Genomic DNA, 21,900 nt, shown 5'->3' with positions numbered 1-21,900 from the left:
TCTTTGTGAGATGGCTCTGCTTAATTTCCATACATGAATTTCAATAGGGATTACATGATATTCCATGAGCGCCAGGATCTATTTGTTCTTTATTAAAATACGTATTAATAAGCGAACAACCCGTGGTTTTTCAGGGTAGTGAAAAATAGAGGGCTGTCGGATTTGGTGGGTTCAGTTACCCTTGAAGTTCTTTGTTTTTTTGTAAAGACTCTGTAGCATATAGTTTATAGTCTTTATAGTCTTTCCGATAATAGATGCTTGGCAGAGTAACGGGGTCAGATGATGGCAAGTTTTCTCAATTCTTTTCCCAAATACCCGTCACAACATACCTTAAGCTATCTGGGAAAGAATTTACAGAAAACCCTGATCTTTACTGACGCATCAAGACAACTTAGAAGCAAACTTCCAAATACAGTGAAGGGGTATTTTGTCCTTTTTGTTAAGAATTAAATATCGAGGAAGGGTAACTTACAGTCTTTTTCACATAAATTTAAATTTGATGTTTGGAACCAGACCGCAATGCATTACTGATGCATTTGCAAGTATCCAGACCACATCATGCTTTAAGGATAGAATGTTTCAAAGTATTCATGTAAGGCTCCAATAGAAGGGAAAATGGGTGCTTGTTGATACTGATGCCGAACTGTTTCTTCAAAAATCTTCCATCACGAATAGTATATATGTATGTATGTATATATATATATATATATATATATATATATATATATATATATATATATATATATATATATATATATATATATATATATATGTGTGTGTGTATGTGTGTATGTATGTATATATATATATATATATATATATATATATATATATATATATATATATATATATATATATATATAATATATATATATATATATATATGTATATATATATGTATGTATATATATAAACGTTAATATATGTATATATACAACATATATATGCACACATATATAAATATATATATATATATATATATATATATATATATATATATAATATATATATATATATATATATATATATATATATATATATATATATATATATATATATATATATATACATACATACATACATATATATATATATATATATATATATATATATATATATATATATATATATATATATATATAAAAGCATAAACGAATTAGAATTACATTTATTTTTCTTAGCGTATTTCACTTGATCGAATATACCTTAAAATAACAGTTTATGAAAATGATCAATAAAAACTAGGCCAATCTTCTGTAGCTTTAACTATCTTTGACAAGAGTTTTAAAAATTTTTCGATTCTGTTTCACCCAGTGATCAGGTGGCAAATTGCAATTTCCCAAAGAAATTATCATTTTTAATGTAAATCAGCAATTCTCTGCTAATCCCCAGTAGACTGTGTTTTCTTATAGATGACCTAACGGTCATTAAATGCTCTACGGAAGTATGGTCGAAACACCGCGATTATGATGAATTTTAATTTTGATACAAAGGAGCAAAGAAAATGACGCTTTCATTGCATGAATCTTTATTTAATAAATAGAGGAAATAAATATTGTACTACATCGGTAACGGAGTCTTGAATGAATATCCAGTCATAAGGATTACGTAGGCCTCTGGTATGAGGTGGAGGGAGCCTGAACAGAACCACTCCTCTCAAAGGACCCTCCTCGAGGACGACGGGCGTCCTCCTCAGCAGCGAAGGCGATCTGGTCCAGGACGAACTGGGGAATTGGGTGGGGGAATTCCGGAGCCACTGGAAGGAGATCAGACTGTGGCTGGAAGCCGTTCTCGTTGGCGACGTATTTCACGACTACGTCGGTGCCGTCAGGAGCTGTGTATCTGGAAATTGAAAGAAGTTCAGTTCAGCTCGCTGGGATGATTCCAGTGCATGCACAGACACATTCTACATGTATGAAGATATAAATTGTTCAGACAATAATTCATACTTACTCGTAATACTTACGAGTATTCTCCAGCACTGACAATTGTACCCTCTGGGCCATCAGGAGAACCCGATTCGGATGCCCTGATCCCGTTTTCTGCCTCGATGTCAAAGTTGTAACGCCCGTCGTCTTCGTGGACTCTCTCGTCCCTCAGAATAGCCACGTCCTCGAAGGAGTGGTCTCTTACGGAGGAACGAGGGCCAGGGGCTCCGTAGCCTTCCTGAGGGGCAGCAACGGCCACGGTAGCGAGGGCAGCGAGGATGACCTATGAGGATGTAGATACGAATTACTTTTCGCATTTATTCAAAATACTTATCTGGGAAAATCCACAATTCAAACATATTGAAGCAAATTGGAATTGAAATAACATAATGCCATCTCTAAGCTCAAGAGCTGGAGAATACTTACGAACTTCATTTTGATCGAGCTGTTGAACACTGTCGAATGTGAACCACTCTGCAAGCTTTATATAGTCGAGCCATGTCCAGTCACGGAACCAATTCTCCTTGACACATCTGGTAGCAAGCAGTCTATCCCCTTGCTATTCCGTGTTCTTCTTTCAAGCAGGTTGTTGCTCTCTCTCTCTCTCTCTCTCTCTCTCTCTCTCTCTCTCTCTCTCTCTCTCTCTCTCTCTCTCTCTCTCTCTCTTTTCCTTCACAAACATAAAAACTTGTCCTTAGTTGCATTCTGTAAAAAATTACTAAAATCCTGTCTATGACTTTAACAAAAGAAATACTTCATCACGATGCTCTGAGGGAATCATTTACACTTTCATCATTAACTATACGATAAGAAGGAAGCTTTAAATTTCTTTCTTATAACTAGATAATATTTTCACTCCAGGCTAAGGAGTAGGCCACAATGAATGGAAATGTGGAAGAGATAATATAAATAAAAGAGTTAAGATTAAGCTTCTTCTATATTTAAATAACAAAATAAGTAATAGTTATTCCATTTACATTCCGTCTCACCTTGAGAATTTCAGAAATAGCTTTGCTATGTAAATCAAGTAAAATAATTCCTAAGCAGAGATGTAATTCCAGTAACATACTTTCACTTAACCTAAGTTGTCTATATTTTCGTATAATATCGCGTCAAGCCTTCAACATTCAAATCTGTTTGTACTTACTTAAACAGTCTCTCCATTCTGCCTTAGCCATCTTTATTCTCAGTTTGTTAGACTCGACTTAATTTCGTTACATCTGTTTTAATTTTTTCCTTACGTACATCTTTACCGATTTTTCAAACTTGAACTTTCGATGAAAAAAAGTAGTATAAATCCAAAATAATAACGAAGACTTCATCTGAGTCGTGGCCCAAGGAAGGTCACCGTGGTATTTTATTATTCAACTGATTTAGGCTCCTATGATACTTCTATAGCATACCTGCAGGAAATACTTGATTAAAAATATCTAACTGCATAAGAATGGATTCATAAAGATTAGCTAAGGTTTAGCAAACTGTTTTAGGCTACCTATTGGCATTTCTGAGAGAGGGTTTGATGGTTTAGTTGCCTTCATAATTTTTTTATTTTTTTCGTCCCGGCTGCTCGCTTTTCATTCCTCGGCTTTGGGAATGAGCGACCACATTGTATTGAACTGTGCCGCGCGAGAGGCTAGTCAGTAAAACATTCCTCTTCCAGCGAGAGTCGTAGCATCAGTATACAACACATACAAGAATTGCCCAGGGAGGCTGCGTCACTCAGATGAGCAACCTTTGTCATCAGCATTAGGCTTAGCATCAAAGTAAGTACAGCATGAGCCATAATCAACGCATGAAGTTCACATTTCCACTCGTTTTTTTCATGTTTCTAGGAAAGTCTCAACATATATGGATACAGACAATTAATTTTCTTTTATTCCATTCCATCTTATTCAAGCATGTTCCATTTTACTAATAATAAAACGAAAATTTTTCGTTACTTTATCAAAAATAAGAAATGTCTCTGATAAAGTAACGAAAAAAATTCCTGTTTTATTATAAGTAAATAGTAAATAGAGACGCGTTACCAGTCTCTGAAATAGTTGCTCTATTCATTTTTCATAGAAACGTTCCTGCTTCGGCCGTGCTTTCGCACCCATTTGCTGAAACCACAGGAATCAATGAGACAGGTCAATTTGCTCCTCAAATGCAAAGACATTCGCCCCTACGTTCTGTTCCAGCATCATACTACACTCATGATGTAAACTGCTCTCTCTTCCTAAAGTGAAAAGTTGATATGGGCTTCTCAAGTCGGTTATCATAAAGATACTACCACCCCCTTTTTGGCGAAACCCCTTTGAACTTTTACTCGTTCAGCTGTTTCAGGAATTCTTGATTCGATGCTCGCAAACATCAACGATTCCAAACCCCATTCACGACTCAGTTTTTATCTCACAGCCCTTGCGACTACTTCTACTGACCATGCTTTGGCTTCTCACATCACTCCATCAATAAAGAATAGTTAGACGTATGTGACGTACCTTTGCCACAGACCCGTTTTTACCCTATAATTACGTTTAATGTCAAATGCTTCTTTTTCATCATAAATACTTTCAGTAAATACTTCCATCCGCCCTTGATAAGTTTATATATATATACATATATATATATATATATATATATATATATATATATATATATATATATATATATATATATATATATATATATATATATATATATATATTATATATATATATATATATATATATATATATATATATTATATACACATATTTATATATGTATATATACATATGAACACATATATGTGTGTGAGTGTTTGTGTGTATGCGTGAGCTCGCGTGAGCGCTTATGAGTGTTTACACCTGTTTTTCGGGGAATGCAAAAAATATATTTTTCGGTTGAAGGTCAGAAAACTAACAAACTAGCCTTTTAAAATTTTTTGAAATTTACTAAATGACTCTGACTCACATTTACTTTGTTTAGAGTATTATATATACTATTGTATCTATTCTGGTCTGTAATCTGAATAAAATGGTCGTCTTCGTAAAAGGGATGAATCATCTATGAATGTAAATTTTTGTTTAAAATAAACTTTTCAATACATAAATGACTCTTCATTATGTATCTGCTATGAGAGTCAAACCATCACTAACTTTCAACCAGTGGAATAAAGAAAACGATTGTTGTGTCTTTGAATCATGTCTTAATAAATAGAGAAAACACATTATTGTACTGCATCGGTAACGGAGTCTTGAATGGATATCCAGTCATAAGGATTACGAGGGTCTCTGGTATAAGGTGGAGGGAGCCTGAACAGAACCACTCCTCTCGAAGGACCCTCCTCGAGGACGACGGGCGTCCTCCTCAGCAGCGAAGGCGATCTGGTCCAGGACGAACTGGGGAATGGGGTGGGGGAATTCCGGAGCCACTGGAAGGAGATCAGACTGTGGCTGGAAGCCGTTCTCGTTGGCGACGTATTTCACGACTACGTCGGTGCCGTCAGGAGCTGTGTAGCTGGAAATTGAAAGAAGTTCGGTTCAGCTCGCTAGGGTGATTCCAGTGCATGCCCATACACATTCTACATACTGTATATGAAGATACAAATTGTTCAGACAATAATTCATACTTAATACTCACGAGTATTCTCCAGCACTGACAATAGTCCCCTCTGGGCCATCAGGAGAACCCGATTCGGATGCCCTGATCCCGTTTTCTGCCTCGATGTCAAAGTTGTAACGTCCGTCGTCTTCGTGGACTCTCTCGTCCCTCAGAATAGCCACGTCCTCGAAGGAGTCGTCCCTTACAGAGGAACGAGGGCCAGGGGCTCCATAGCCTTCCTGAGGGGCACCAAAGGCCACGGTAGCGAGAGCAGCGAGGATGACCTACGAGGACGAAAGTTGGGTATACATAAAGAATGAAGGAACTCTTGATTATCAATATAAGCACAAATGATAAAGTCTTAAGCATAAGAGTCAGGACACTTACAAACTTCATTTTGATCGAGCTGTTGAGAACTGACGAATGTGGCTTGCTCGGTAATCTTTATATAGTCGAATGACGTCCAGTCATGAGACCAAATCCCCTTGACCTCCAAGAGCAAGTAGCTTGACCGGTCGCTATTCAGTTCACTCTTCTTGCTGTCATTTTCTGCTTTTTCTTTGTTCCCAACTTTGATTTTCATATATATCTCATTTATTTCATCATCTCATTTATTTCATCGTATTCCGTAACGTAAAACATTATCAACTGACGTACGTATAATTATTTTCTATGCGGAAATATATATAGCGTTTGACAAAAAGTATTTATTTTCATAATTTGTGAGTCTGCTGAATAAACGATTCCAGTTGAAGAAGTTATCGGTGAGGTCTACAACATTAATCAGCTCAGGCGTAAACGGAAGTCTGGCTTTTGTGTCATGACTTTTATCTTTTCCTTCTGATTAAAAATTCTAAGTTATTATAGTCTCAACATTTCCAGTTCTTTTATGTTAAATAGGAAACATGCAACGGAAATGTGCTGAAGAGGAGCAAGAGAGAAGTGGTTAAGATTTGATTCCTTTTTTTAACGAACATAGAAAAAAAATTCTTTTTACAGTCACTTTTTCTTTTATTCAAATTTCGAATTGGTTTTTAAGCAATTAAAATAATCTCTTTTTATTTCTTTCACCCCACTGACATAGTTACACCTGACGTGAATTTTTTAAGATAATAGATTTTTATTACGCTTTACTTCATACTCTGAATTTCTATTATATTCTGGAATAATCATTTCATTATTCCTTATTCGCAATTATTTCATTCCGCCACAAACGTCGTAGAAAACACTGAATTAATTTATCAGTAAAAACAAATTCGTGAGAAACGTCCTATATATAGTAAAAAAAATATACTGCTATAGGGTCAGTTTAAGAGACCCACAGGGGGAACGCAGATACAACAACGGTCATGATCGGTATTCCATGAGACTGTGAATACCCACTGACATCCTTCTTATTCTCCATTCCCAGAAGTATTCCAAATTCCCCTTATTTCTATTGCTTTGGAACTTTTCTGAGTTATTATTCCACCCAATTTCACTCTATACTTCTAAGCTTCTTTAGCGTAACTGCAGTGCAGCCCACAATAAAAACGTTACAACAAATAAGAATAGTTTTGTAGTTTTGGTTTTAATCTCCCAGTGTTAAGCAGATTTGCATATTTTGTGTTAGAGTGCCTCATGACACTACTCTAAATCCAGTTACTCGGTTTAAAATTGGTCAGCACTTTACCCCATCAGGATATGACATTTTTGCTTTAGGAACCCCTGTGTTATCTGCGCGTCTAAATGATGTTTTTCGAGTCCCCATTTTTATCTTAAATGCTAAGGCTTTGATAATCGTCCATATAGGCCTAATATTATCAGTCCATGCACATGACAAACATAACCTGTGATAAAGCGTGTTTCAACATTTCTGGGAACAGTAATAGTAACATAAAGTTGTTCTGTACATTGCACCAAGAAAAACTTTTTTAATGCTCCTATTTCCAGAATCTGTAACACTATTTTCTGTCAGTAATCATCACTGCAGGGAAATGACCAGTGCACAAAGATTCCTCATGAGTGTTATCGCCAGCTGAAGCAGAAGACTCTAGATCCATCTTTGTTCCGGTAGGTAGTGCATACTCTTTCTCTACCAAACTCCTAGACTCCCAATTAGTGGAGATTAGCACCCTACATTGGACTAGAACGTTGTCTTCTGCCTGTTCCCTATAATAATGATGCTGAAAGCACTGAAAAATTTGGAGGAATTCAAAATCTTGGTTTACTGTGAGACAACCAAATAGCCATCAAATACTTTCTGGCCTCTTGTTTGGAAGTTATGAAGCTTATTGATGGAACAGCTTTCAGGTAGGCCATCCTGAAGTCATTAGCATGGATCGTAAAGGAGAACCCTCACAATATTGCTGTCAGGGTTGCCCATCCAACAGATGTCAGGTTTAGACTCTTCTTCCTAGGACACATCTTCGATAGTAGCATCTTTTGAGTTCTTACGGGCAGGACCGATATTTATCAAACTTAACATCACGATCACAGTGGATCTTTGATGCAGTTTTCTTGAACTCCTCAAAGACATGGCCAGTCTTAAGCCTCTATCAGTCCAAAACCTCCTACCAGATGTCCAGGTACCTGAGCAGAATTCTTGAATTCATACAACTCACAACTGGACGATTCATCTGAGGAACTTTTATTTTGGCTCGTCAATGCAAGCCATTCTGAAGGAGTCACTCCTATTTTACATTGATCCCTATTTCAGAACTATGAACAAGGTTTCCCTGACAGGACGCGGGACTATAAGGTTATATAAGCTCCATTTGAACTTCACTCGTCAGCGGCCGGTTAAAGTACTTAAAGATTTAGTAGCACTTACAAAGTCAACTTCCACAGACTACTTTTAACAATTGTTTCTTTAATAAAGTGGGCAGTAGGACCAGCCACCATATGATATCACTTTCGTTTTTATGCAGGCAATGCTGGAAAATAATCTTTACATTTTATGATGAAAATTTGTTACAGACACCCTCCTGCCAACCATTCATGTTCTATTATTTCTCAGTTTGGTTAGGCTTCAGCCACTTGTTCAGTATTATATTTGCTATCATTAAGCTGTACTTTATGCTGGAAGAGTAACTATATTATTCATTGCCTTACTTTGTTTCTCATCAGCTACAGAACTTCTGACGCTACATATTGTCAATGGGCCAAAGCATCTTTTCTTAACTTTCAGAAAAAAGGATGTTACCACCATAAAATCTCCCTGCCCCTCATAAACAAACTTATATATTAGTTAATTGGTATTCTATCTTATAGTGCCAAAAGTGACACTTTGAATATTGAAACAGTGTGCTTTTGATTAAGTAAATCAGTCAGACTCCAAGGAGGTTCAACATCCATCCCATCTTTAGATAGTTAGTCTGTGTCAGTTTGGGTTGTTCTTGTAGGTTGAACTATTAATGGATTATTTACTCAGTTCTGCGCTGTTGGGCTCATAGACCAGGCAAATAATGGCTTAAGACATTGTAAGCATTGTTATTAAATTCTGTGATTCTCTGTGGATTCTCGCAAGGGAACCCTGTCATAGTTTAGGGTCTCTGGCACATTAGGGATAAAGATTCTGACCTTCTAAAGATGAACTCCAGTTCGAATACGTACTGCATATAAGCTAGGTAATATAGAATGGCAGTGGATATATAGGGTTTGGTATATAGTTAGTATTTTCTCGAAGGATTGCCTAAAAGAAATACTGAAGTTCATATTATATATATATATATATATATATATATATATATATATATATATATATATATATATATATACATGGGAATATATAATATATATATATATATATATATATATATATATATATATATATATTCCCATGCCTTCTGTCTTTTCACAACTAATTTTAAATTTCTGGTGTAATTCTTCCAAATTTATTTACGAGTTGTTATATATTTGGCCAAATAAAATTACGTTTAGCCTATTAACCTTTATTAAATCAATAAATAGAATAAATATTACATATCCTCAGTAATCCAGTCATGAATAAGAATTCGGTCAGGAGGATTACGAAGGTCGTTGGTAGGAAGTGGATGGAGCTTGAACGGAACCACTCCTCTCAAAGGATCCCCCCCGAGGGCGGCGGGCGTCCTCCTCAGCAGCGAAGGCGATCTGGTCCAGGACGAACTGGGGAATTGGGTGGGGGAATTCCGGAGCCACTGGAAGGAGATCAGACTGTGGCTGGAAGCCGTTCTCGTTGGCGACGTATTTCACGACTACGTCAGTGCCGTCAGGAGCTGTGTATCTGGAAATGAAAAGAAGTTCGGTTCAGCTGGCTAGGATGATTCCAGTGCATGCACAGACACATTCTACATATATGATGTTATAAATTGTCAAGACACCAAAAATCCATACTTGATACTCACGAGTATTCCCCGGCGCTGACAATAGTACCCTCTGGGCCATCAGGAGAACCCGATTCGGATGCCCTGATCCCGTTTTCTGCCTCGATGTCAAAGTTGTAACGTCCGTCGTCTTCGTGGACTCTCTCGTCCCTCAAAATGGCCACGTCCTCGAAGGAGTGGTCCCTTACAGAGGAACGAGGGCCAGGGGCTCCGTAGCCTTCCTGAGGGGCAGCAACGGCCACGGCGGCTAGAGCAGCGAGGATGACCTATGAGGATGAAAGTTGGGAAATCATCCTCCAATGAATTGGTGGCGTCACCGAAAAATCGCCCACACCAAACCCATCAAGGATCTGATCATTTATAAACTTAGAAGCTAGAATTTGGAATACTTACAAACTTCATTTTGAGCTGGTTGTTGGTAACTGATGAATGTGCATCGCTGACCAAGCTTTATATAGTCGAGCGATGTCAAGTCATGGGACTAAATCTCCTTGACCGCTACGAGCAACTAGTTTGTCCCTTCGCTATTCAGTCGGCATCTCTGAAGGAGGGAGCTGACCTCCCTCTCTGCTTGTTTTTGAGATTTCGTTCTGGTTTCTTCCATAAACTGGACTGGTTACCTTTGACTGCGTTTGCTACTTTGATGAAGAGTATAAATTTCCTTTTCCCTTCAGGTTCCTCGTTGAAAATTAGTAAGACATCTCGGCAAGTGTTTAATTGCAAATTTTTTTTCCTTTATCAATAAACTACAGTAATTACAGAGGACATAATTATTTATAAATGAGGCTTACAAAATGAGTGTCTCCCTAAGTTTTTAATGTCCATCATTACATTTTCGTTATCTATTTACAAAGAAAAAGACAATATTTTGTGTGTAACAGTACATTATTATATTTTGTTTTTGACTTTGTCAAAGAGACCGTATAAAATGAAAATGTGATGCAAAAGAAACGATAACTATGTGAAAAAATATTAATAAGCAGCTTACTTACGTCAGTCAAGTAAAATAACGCTTAACCACTTTTGTTGTTCCAATAATTAACCGCTGTTTTCCACATTATTTCAAACTTGCAATCCTTAACTTTCAGATTCTGAAGTTGGCATATATTGTTTAACAATTATTCCATCTAGTCTTATCCATCGTTGTTTCATTCCTCCTCAGAGGAATGAAACAACGATGTTCTGCAGTCGATCTACATTGATTTAGCATCATCAAAACCTGCGGGAAAAAAAATGTTGCGGATCCAACATAAAGGAAAGGTCATCAACTAAGGAAGAAATTTGGATGACCCACAGTGACCCCTCATTTATAATAGATGTCTAATTATCACTGTGTCATTTACTGGAATTCCCTTTAACGTTTTCTTATTTTATTTTTTTTTTATTTACAGACGGCATAACCACGGTTGTTGCTTATTTTCGTTACTGTTAGAATTTTTCAGTTGGGCAGAATGAAGAACATTATATAGGAAAGCAGTTAGCCTAATGTAGAACATATATGACATGGCCTATATGACGCATTTATTCCCTGTATAATAGCTATGAGAGAGACCCAAGATACCAGTAAAGACAAGATGCCACAAATAAGACAGGACAATGTTGCTGGGTATTCGAACTTTATTGCCCATCGCTACAACTAGTCATTACACATTATTAGTAGACCTACATTGCATGAACAAAAGAGGGTTGAACCAGTTATCTTTTCACACAAAAGAATGCCCAATCTATCATAAGCCTCTTTGCACCGAGTTTTTTTTGTAACACATGAACTAACTTATGTTAACACCTAAAAATCTGATTAGAACCGGACCTGAAAGTTCCATGGAAACTTCCATCTCTGGACATGTATTGCTGTATCTGGGTGCTTTCCGAACAGTGCTGATCCCGAACAGGTGTTTGAACGCTAAGCGCTGAATAAACACTCAAGACACATCCTCCATCTGCAAGATCGCTTAATACGGCAAGCGTTCATATGTCACACATACCTCCGTATATATTTAACATATACTGTATGTGTGTGTGTGTAATATATATATATATATATATATATATATATATATATATATATATATATATATATATATATATATATATAATATATTGAGGGTTCGTGTCCTGACGGTACCAATTCATTTATCACTTATATAAATTCCCCTTCGGTGATAATTCTCCATCGGAGATATTCCTGAGGTAGCGTGAATATATATATATATATATATATATATATATATATATATATATATATATATATATATATATATATATATATTTATATATTTATACAAACTGTAGTACAAAGGTCAGGACACCTATAAAGTTCAATTCGGTAGAATTTATCGCAAAAGCGGTTCAAAACAATTCAAAGAACCACTTTTGTACAATCGATCGATATCCAGTTTCGACGAATCTTCCTTGACCCCAGCTAAACTAGCAGTTTATCATCTCTGCATTCAAGTTCACCTTTCTAAAACGGGAGTAATCTGTTTTCTTATCAATCTCCTGTCGAGATATTACGTTTTTCTTCATTTTCTGTGATATCCTGTTTGTTTATTTATTTCTGTTTTTATGAGCGTGATATCATTTAATGCCTTGAAATAAAGCTGCCATTTCTCGATCATAGTATCTTCTTTTCAGCTGATAATGAATGGGAATAAAAACTTGTATACGTCAACTGAGTAAAAGCTATGATTATTCACACTGCAGTAGTTCATTTTGATCACATCATAAAAAGCTCCTTTTATCCTTGAAGATATTTTTCATTTTGTATCGTTAGACATCTCCACTCATAATTTTATTATGAAATCAACGAGTAACATTTCAATGGTCTAAAAAATAACACTTGAAGAAGTGAAGCGAAAATTGAATGAAAGAAATAACTCATAACACTTAGGGAAAAATTGTGACCAATTTATCATTATTTCATCTCGACATTTTTCCGATAATTCAGCCGAAAAACGAGAAATTTTAATAGCACGATATTCTCAGCCTTCTGTTTGAAACACGCCTAACCCATTTAAATGCATCGGTTACCGTGTGTCAATCATCCTTCAGAGCATCAACATTCCTGTTTTGTCAAGGCTTCGTGATGTCACGCTACCCATAACCAAAAAGCACTTTCAATCAGTCATTGTTAGCTGTTCATCCTGCGAGTATCAGCATCCTAAGCTGCCATTGCTGCAGGCATTTTCGCATCAGTCAGTATGTGCTACTCGTTCTTTAGGGCATCAGCATTCTTGTTTTGTTAAAGCCCCACGATGGCACACTTCCCGGTATCAGAAGGAATTTGACGTCTGGTATAAACTCTCTCTCTCTCTCTCTCTCTCTCTCTCTCTCTCTCTCTCTCTCTCTCTCTCTCTCTCTCTCTCTCTCTCTCTGGCCTCGTAGCTCAGTCTTAAATAGAAGTATGCAGATGACGGCTGTTGCAAGTGGTCTCTTCTCCCTCATAAGAAATGAAGTGGCTGGAAGTCGCAACCTGGATTTATGGGTGGCAACCAGTAGGTAGCAGGAGTGGGTACCTCAGGCTGTTCCTTACTGGCGTCTGTGACCTTAGCTGACCTCTGCGGCTCCACTTCATCTCCGTGTCTACATTTTCATGCATATTCAGATGCCTTGAGAAAATAATTATTCTTAAAAGAAAGAATGCTCCTCAGACCATATTTATAAAGCGTTTTATTACTATAGCAAACATTTCATACGTCCTTTGCAGAAAACTCTCTCTCTCTCTCTCTCTCTCTCTCTCTCTCTCTCTCTCTCTCTCTCTCTCTCTCTCTCTCTCTCTCTCTCTCTCTCTCAGCCAGTTTTAAACCTATTTTTGTTCGCTGGAAATTAATGTTATCATCTTCAGCTTACTAAGCATCCTTCCAAAATGTCCAGATGTGAAAAAAGACGACTGAGAGTAAAATAAGTAAAATTCATGGCAACGGAAATTAGCACCTGAGAAATAAACATACGAGTATAGTTGATTCTCAGGAATCTGGCTCTTCAATAGATCATTGCAACGTCCCTCAAACCTCAGAGAAACATCGTCTGTAACACTCAGAAATGCTATACATTTTTCCGCCAAGCAATGGGCCATCTTGGAACCTCAGCAGAGTACAGATAATGGAGAGCTGTGGAACGATTTGTAGGCTGTACTTCTAGAAGCCTGAGCACTAAGATCAGTTGGGAAATTTCTCGCCTGGTATAGCTAGAACTTCGACGCGTACTTCAGTGACTGACCCCCCTGTAAATCCATGTTGTGACTTCCAGACACTTCATTAGAGTGAAGAGACTGCCTGAAGCAGCCTGCATCTGCATACTCTACTACCTTACATTCAAGGCAAACTGTCATGTCATCAGCTAAGACTAAGAACAAAAGAGCCCCTGGACACCACAAAGTTGAAAACCAGACAGAATATATAGTGGCTTAACAAAAGCATAATCATCAACTTTCTGCTATTCAGATCCTCCAAAACATAACTTAGATAACATATGAAAAGGCCTTGCGGTGAACCGAATTTCAGACAGTGAACTGACCAGATATAAAGCCTCAGTACTATCGAGTTTGTGTAGGCTATGTCTTGTTTCAGCTAAATTTTTATGATATTTAACCTAGAAATGAGATTTATATTGTTTACATAACTGTGTCAGGAACTATCTAGATTTAAGGGCCTTTTACAATAGGACCAAGCAATTCTTTGGAAAATTATACTGGTTGATATTATCACCTGTAGCATTGTTCTTGCGAGCTAGGTATTTGTTAAGAATAGCAAATATTGCAGAAGGTAAGAGTATTGCCAAAATGCTAGTCCCTTTGTACAAATAAGATGGAAATATAATTTACAAAACTCTTACAAGATAAACCAACGTTTATCGGTCACTTACTACATATAGATTTCCATTTGTTTCATTATCTACATAATATGGATATACAGATAAGACAATCTTCTATGCTTTCCTGTGATACAGGGAAATATAAGACTTTAAATTGTCCGAAAACTCCTGTATATCTTAAAACCTTAGCATCTCAAAATGTAATATTTTCACAAGCCCAGACAACGCAAAAGAGAACCAATAATGCTACCAATGAAATGGTGTTTCTCTGATAGAAGGTAAATGAAATTAGATGAACAATATATAATTCTATTTCTTGAGTAACTAGAATAAATAAATCAGCATTTCTTGATCGCAGTATATAGGTTTTTACTGAGGGGCGCCGTAAGACCTGGAAGGAGCCTCGCGAGAGTCATCGCGGGCACGGCGGGCGTCTTCCTCAGCAGCGAAGGCGATCTGGTCGAGGACGAACTGGGGAATTGGGTGGGGGAATTCGGGGGCTACTGGCAGCAGGTCGGACTGGGGCTGGAAGCCGTTCTCGTCAGCGACGTATTTCACAACGACTTCGGTACCGTCAGGAGCAGTGTAGCTGTAAAAAAAAAAAAAAAAAAAAAAAAAGCATGAGAATATCAGTTCTTTGAAAATTACGTCATATTATCTGTCAGAGAATACCATAGTATTTCGAAATTAAAGTAAAATGACTAAGCACGAAAACTCACGAGTACTGTCCAGCACTGACGATGACGTCCTCATCTCCGTCGGGAGATCCAGCCTCGGAGAACCTGATGCCATTTTCGGATTCGAAGTCGAAGTTGTATTTGCCGTCGTCTTCGTGGACTCTGTCGTCCCTCAAGATGGCTACGACTTCCTCAGAAGAACTGGATCGGGCAGCAGGGGCATCGTAGCTGTACTGAGGAGCAGCAAAGGCCACGGAGGTAAGGGCAGCGATGATCAACTGAAGAAGTACAGAAGAAAATAAATAATGAATATAAACTACATGCCCTCAGATCTTAAAAACTACTGAGGCTATAAGGCTGCAAATTGGCAAGTTGATCATCCACCCTCCAGTCGTCAAATATACCAAATTGCAGCCCTCTAGCCTCAGTCGTTTGGATTTTATTTAAGGTTAAAGTTAGCCATGAACGTGCGTCTGGCAACGCTATAGGTGCCAACAACGCCGGGCCGTGGCTGTAAGTTTCATAGAGCGCGGCTAAGAGTTTCATGGGGTGTGGCTAAGAGTTTCATACACCATTATACGCTGTACAGAAAACTCGATTGCGCCGAAGAAACTTTGGCGCATTTTTTACTTGTTTTATTTTAGACGCATGCGCTCTGATTATTTTCGATTTTGTAAATCTTTTTATATGCCTTTGATCCTATTTTTAGCTTTTATCTAATTCCTTTTAATTGCGATTATAACAGTACAATTTTTTTTCTGCCACTTCTTTCATTATTTCTTTTATCGTTAACACCATACGCAGAGGAAAAATTCTTATATTAAACCATGCTAAAAGAATTGTGACATGTTGTCTTATTGGCAGAAACGACCCTAAACCCGTGACAGTGAAAACCCTTAAGAATCTGGAAGTTCACCGATAAACTTCTAACCCCCAGAAACGGTAACTTACGAATTTCATGGTGTAGGAAGGTTGTCGGACGGTGTCGGACGGGGAACTAATGCCATGCAACGCGGAGTCTTCACCTTATATAGGGCAACTGAGGAAAAGCGGGAGTAGCAGAAACGGTAACTGTAGGTCGCCAACGTCATGGTGGTCCTCCTCTCCCCCCCCCACCCTCCATTCTCCTCACCCCCACTCCCACCCCTGGATGCGGAGTCTCCCGCAGCGACCTTCACAATGACCTCACACGGAACGTTCGTTTTGAACTTCATTCATATTCAATCAGGTGAAGAAAACAGAATAGAGTCAATGGGTGGTGAAAGGGAGAGTTAGTGGGCATTACCATTTCCCTGCCAGAGGAACGGTTTTGGAAAATGGGTGTGCATGCATGCATTCGTTTATGCAACTACGTTGCAAACAGATCTGTGAATGCATTCGTATGCAACTGTGGCTTAGAAACGCAAGAGTGTCACCTTCTGAAGCCAGGTGTCTAAGGAATGTAACGTTTTGTATGTAGATATATATGTATACTCACACGCACACACACGTATATATGCATATACTGTATATTATATATATATATATATATATATATATATATATATATATATATATATATATATATATATATATATATATATATATATATATATATATATATATATATATATATATATATATATATATACACACATATAGTGAATACTTTTTCATAAGTGGTGGTCACTTATATAAAATTTCATTGTAACAAAATTAAATGAAATCTTCAACCAACACCAAATAACTAGCCATAAAGTGCGTACCACTTCCTGAAATATGAAAGTGAAATTTTAAAAGGTTCTCATTACGTCCAACATTTGTCGTTGACAGATTTTGCCTTGGCATTAAAGCCGACCGAAATATCACTTTAGAGAATCATTTTATTGAAATATCACTGTAGAGAGTCATTTTATTTTCCGTCAAGGAGGTTTTCGTCTTGATTGCACTCTGTTGTTTGATAAATAAATTTTTCCTTCTGAGTGAGTCCCAAGCATAAATAATTAATTACTTAATTATTAATTATTAATAATTAATTATTTGGTTTATGGTCGTTCTCACTTAGGGTCGGAATTTTTCTGTGGAATCTTGGCGGATAAATAATCTGTACCAGAGAATTTAGGATAGCAATTATTTCGCCCATGATACTTACATTTAGGGTAAGTCTTTATTAGGAAACTTTTCGTGGGTACAATCAGGTCAGTTCTTGTCCGGCTGATCGTTTGAAAGTGATGTCTGCATTGGTATTTCCTCTTTCATAACCCTTGGTGTGGGAATGCGCGGCCTCTGAATAAATGGTACGTACATCTCTGCATGTAAGTTTACTCCCTGTACACCTATTAATCTTTTAATCAAAATGATCGGGTTACACTTTCCTGCACCCACATACAAGCACGCAGTCAAGCAGAACCACTTAGGAGATTCTAAACGAGAAGGGAGTACTTTAGCAATGAGAGCATCGAAATCTATATCGCTCACATTTCTTACACCAAAAAATTAGAAAAATAAGCATAGCATAAGAGCAATATCATGCGCGTAGCAAGGCGTCTAAATACACCAAGGTGCCTAAATACACCTGGTATGTCGGCCCTGACATCTCAGAAGCAGGTAAAGAGCCAAAATGCGTTTGCCCTTTGGTTAAACTCGGTAACCTTTCCAGATGGGAAGTAATTTGGCTGCGCGTTGGCTGCCTAATGATGACTGACAGCGATCTGACTCTTCCAATTGCATCGTCGAAGGAGATATCGTGAGCTGAGGTGATGCCTTGCCCAGGAAGAAGTGGCCTCAGGGCCCTTGAAAGTGGGTTTCACTTGGAGGGTCTTTTAGTGATTAAATGTTCCGTCTTAAGGACTTTCCGATGGTTCCCTGGTTTTATTGTAACTTATTGTTGCTTGCAACAGACCTCTGCTGTGTTTTCGAATTTTCAGTAACGTCTGGTATTTCAGCAAGACAAAAACGTCACCTTTACACCTAAACCACGTCATTTATAGGGTTTGACATCGATTTAAGCGTATCGATCTTATTGCAGAGCTTAGATGTGCTATGGTATTTCCTCAAACCGTAAGCCATTTTAGAAGGGTCATTTACAGTTTACAGCTATTTAAATTTAACTCTTTTATTATTAATTTATAATGAAAGATTTCAATTGTTCGAAATTTTGTATTGACATAAATTCTATGAGAGAACAAATAATTTTTTTATTACAAATTTCATGTTATTCATTTTCCATTTTTATTTTTTCTGGTTCTCTTTTGACTTCATCTGCCGTAGTCTGCAAGGTAATGACATGGGTGAAAAGTGAATGAGAATAAGGTATTTCAATTCCGCTCTTTTGATTTGTAGACTGCTATTTTTTTCCGTCTAACATGGGTGCATGTTGTAAAAATCCAGAACGCAATTAGTTTTAATCACGGATGCTTGATCTTAAACGAGATTGGGAACTTACTGATATACAGAGTATATATATATATATATATATATATATATATATATATATATATATATATATATATATATATATATATATATATATATATATATATATAATGTGTGTATGTATGTATGTATGTATATATACATACACACATTATATATATGTGTGTGTGTACGTGTGTATGATGTATATAGATAAATAGAGAGAGAGAGATCATTTGCAGTCCTATTAAGTGTTGCAGATAATATTTCTCTATTGTATTCTCATTCAGATGTCTTCCAGGTGTGTGCCGTGAGGATATATCATACGCAATAAATTACTATAACTTATTGGGCACAAGTCATCATTATATCCAATCATTTCATACTATAACAAGATTAAAATGTTATTTGTCAACTCACAGAAAACATTCCTGACAAAATCTTATTAGATTTTAACAATAAAAAGACAATTCCAAAAAATTTTAACCAGTATTAACCCTGATAATCACGGAGCAGAATATCACCAAACACGAATGAGCAATAATTTGAATGTATTTTTTAGCATATTCGGTATCTATATAGAAAACCTGGGCTAAAACATTTTGGAATACAATATAATATTTATAGTAATATGGTCCAGGACCGATGTGACTTTCATCAAGGTTCGTGACATGTAACATTGATACAAATGACAAGGTGAAGGATGACGGTCCACTTTTTTTTTTCGTAGGACTTTCTGTTGTTACCAAATTTTAATTTATGACATTCTTGTTATATTTAAACACTTACTATTAGCTCAGCGCACGTCATTACCGCCTCTCCATCTTAGGAAAATATATCCTTCACTTATAAGGATACCCCTAAAATTATTCACATTCACTAATTAATTTTTATCAAATGCCAGTGTCTACTATCATGACCGTCAGGCAGGATTTTAAAAATTTGATTATTATTGCATTATTCTTTCGAACATTTCTAACTTCATTCGATTCACCTTTGTAAGGAAAATAAAATAATTTTTTTTATACAAATACTCTATTTGATGTATAAATAGATTAAATACATGAGTAGTTTGCGATCACAGATTTAGAGAGATTACTGGGGGGCGCCGTAAGACCTGGAAGGAGCCTCGCGAGAGTCACCACGGGCACGGCGGGCGTCTTCCTCAGCAGCGAAGGCGATCTGGTCAAGCACGAACTGGGGAATTGGGTGGGGGAATTCGGGGGCTACTGGCAGCAGGTCGGACTGGGGCTGGAAGCCGTTCTCGTCAGCGACGTATTTCACAACGACTTCGGTACCGTCAGGAGCAGTGTAGCTGCAAGGATAACAAAATATAATTATACTGTATTTCACACCAAATCGTGTCATTATCGACTTCATACTTAACTTTTTATTTCAAGAACGCTTGAAAGAGACCGCGGAGAAACTCACGAGTATTGTCCAGCACTGACGATGGCGTCCTCATCTCCGTCGGGAGATCCAGCCTCGGAGAACCTGATGCCATTTTCGGATTCGAAGTCGAAGTTGTATTTGCCGTCGTCTTCGTGGACTCTGTCGTCCCTCAAGATGGCTACCTCCTCAGAGGAATCGGCGCTGGAGCGGGCAGCAGGGGCATCGTAGCTGTACTGAGGGGCAGCAAGGGCCACGGCGGCAAGGGCAGCGAGGATCACCTAAAGAGGAAGATGATATGTGAGCTTAGTGTTATATTTTTTGTTCATTCCTTAACATTTCTCAAAGCAGAAAAATGGTTTATTATTTCGTTCTTCTTGAGAAAATTATTTTCTTAAGATGAATACGGGCTATGTATTTTATTTTTGCACTACCCCTTTCAGCCATGGGCATCCTCTCCAGAAAATTGTAGTGTTCAAACATATTCAGCTGAACGTAGCTGATGCATGAATATTTCATTAGTGAAATACTTTTCCTTCACCTTCATCTTGTATTTTACATTTGAAAGTAGATTCTCTCTTACTTTAGAAATATATAATTATAACTCTTCATTAATTTAGGGTAACTCTAAAGCATGATAGATATAAATTGCAATTTAAGTAATTAAACCACCATTAATCTGAGGAAACAGATTATTAGTGAAAAAGAACGATTTTATAGGTTTTTTTTAACAATATAAGAGAACGACTATACGACACCCTACAAAACTCATGAGTAAGTAGACTGTCATTTAAAGAAATAGATTGATAAGAACTGTAGTATCTGTCCACAACCACGTGGTTTCTCTGTAGATTAATGGAAGGTATAGTAGACGGAGAAGATCTTTGAAAGAAAACGCTTGCATTCTGTCTAAATTAATGAACTGAGAACGCGTGAAAATGAAAAGAATGGAGGTGTCTGGTAAGAATAACAGGGGCCCAAAGTGAGACCCGAGAGCCAAATGAACGCAATGTCAGCGGCGTCCTATTCCTTCCAGTACTTACAAACTTCATGTTGTCGGAGAACGTCGAGCAGCGAACTGATGCCCGAAATCCGGGGACCTCGTCTTATATAGAGCAGCCGAGGAGAGCGGGAGGGGCGAAGTACTTGTGACACCCACGACCCATTTCACTCGCTGCGGCTCTCGGGTGACCTTCGCAATGACCTCTCCCCTCGCCGCAGCCTTCATCTTGATCTTCATGGCACACTGACATACCCAGACAGATTCTGAGAACTGCTAAAGCCTTCCATTCATTTTGTACATTTTCTCGTCGGCGATTTGGACACGATTGCTGTTAGCGTTTTTGTTTGCTGTTGAAGAAAAAAAGGGATGTGGGTTTCACGATTACGTGGACAGTAGTTGATGAGGTAAAATCTATATTCGCGTACTTGTAGCTTAGTGAAATGATCTGAATTAAACAGTGACAGCTGGATGCTTTTGATGGCCTATTTTCCTCTCATCTTCAACCGGGAAAAAAAAAATCGGGTCGAAGATAAGAACTGACCAGCCCTCAAAAGTTTCCAGCCAATTTCGCTTTTTTCACTTTAGTACACAGTTTTGGATTGTATTTTTCCAGTATTATTATTATTATTATTATTATTATTATTATTACTATTATTATTATTATTATTATTATTATTATTATTACTGGATTGTCTTCGGTTTAATATTGTGAATAATTTACAAATTTTAGATGATACAGAAATACAATGTTAATCAAAATCGTTGGGTTTCGAGAAGTACTCTTGCCA

General features: G+C 37.3%; 5 protein-coding genes across 5 annotated transcripts; all 5 read right to left on the bottom strand.

Annotated features, from left to right (window-relative positions):
• Positions 1-1,511: 1,511 nt before the first annotated feature.
• Positions 1,512-2,493, bottom strand: LOC136829119 (cuticle protein AMP1A-like). The gene is made up of 3 exons (XM_067087468.1): positions 2,355-2,493; positions 1,967-2,211; positions 1,512-1,842 (listed from the first exon to the last, which is right to left on the bottom strand). Exons 1-3 carry the CDS (start codon positions 2,361-2,363, stop codon positions 1,605-1,607), a joined length of 492 nt encoding a protein of 163 aa, XP_066943569.1. The 5' UTR covers positions 2,364-2,493; the 3' UTR covers positions 1,512-1,604.
• A 2,581-nt stretch (positions 2,494-5,074) lies between these two features.
• On the bottom strand, positions 5,075-6,004 carry LOC136829118 (cuticle protein AMP1A-like). Its single transcript, XM_067087467.1, has 3 exons — positions 5,880-6,004; positions 5,532-5,776; positions 5,075-5,408 (listed from the first exon to the last, which is right to left on the bottom strand). Exons 1-3 carry the CDS (start codon positions 5,886-5,888, stop codon positions 5,171-5,173), a joined length of 492 nt encoding a protein of 163 aa, XP_066943568.1. The 5' UTR covers positions 5,889-6,004; the 3' UTR covers positions 5,075-5,170.
• A 3,404-nt stretch (positions 6,005-9,408) lies between these two features.
• Positions 9,409-10,365, bottom strand: LOC136829117 (cuticle protein AMP1A-like). The gene is made up of 3 exons (XM_067087466.1): positions 10,232-10,365; positions 9,860-10,104; positions 9,409-9,738 (listed from the first exon to the last, which is right to left on the bottom strand). The coding sequence occupies exons 1-3, from the start codon at positions 10,238-10,240 to the stop codon at positions 9,501-9,503; spliced, it is 492 nt and encodes a 163-aa protein (XP_066943567.1). The 5' UTR covers positions 10,241-10,365; the 3' UTR covers positions 9,409-9,500.
• Positions 10,366-14,945: 4,580 nt separating this feature from the next.
• LOC136829287 (cuticle protein AMP1A-like) lies at positions 14,946-16,371 on the bottom strand. Its single transcript, XM_067087630.1, has 3 exons — positions 16,279-16,371; positions 15,370-15,605; positions 14,946-15,239 (listed from the first exon to the last, which is right to left on the bottom strand). Exons 1-3 carry the CDS (start codon positions 16,285-16,287, stop codon positions 15,020-15,022), a joined length of 465 nt encoding a protein of 154 aa, XP_066943731.1. The 5' UTR covers positions 16,288-16,371; the 3' UTR covers positions 14,946-15,019.
• A 3,399-nt stretch (positions 16,372-19,770) lies between these two features.
• Positions 19,771-21,209, bottom strand: LOC136829286 (cuticle protein AMP1A-like). The gene is made up of 3 exons (XM_067087629.1): positions 21,153-21,209; positions 20,152-20,390; positions 19,771-20,035 (listed from the first exon to the last, which is right to left on the bottom strand). Exons 1-3 carry the CDS (start codon positions 21,159-21,161, stop codon positions 19,816-19,818), a joined length of 468 nt encoding a protein of 155 aa, XP_066943730.1. The 5' UTR covers positions 21,162-21,209; the 3' UTR covers positions 19,771-19,815.
• Positions 21,210-21,900: the final 691 nt, after the last annotated feature.

Source organism: Macrobrachium rosenbergii, chromosome 44, assembly GCF_040412425.1.
Source record: "Macrobrachium rosenbergii isolate ZJJX-2024 chromosome 44, ASM4041242v1, whole genome shotgun sequence".
NCBI lineage: Eukaryota > Metazoa > Arthropoda > Malacostraca > Decapoda > Palaemonidae > Macrobrachium > Macrobrachium rosenbergii.
This window is presented reverse-complemented; position numbering and strand designations above follow the sequence as displayed.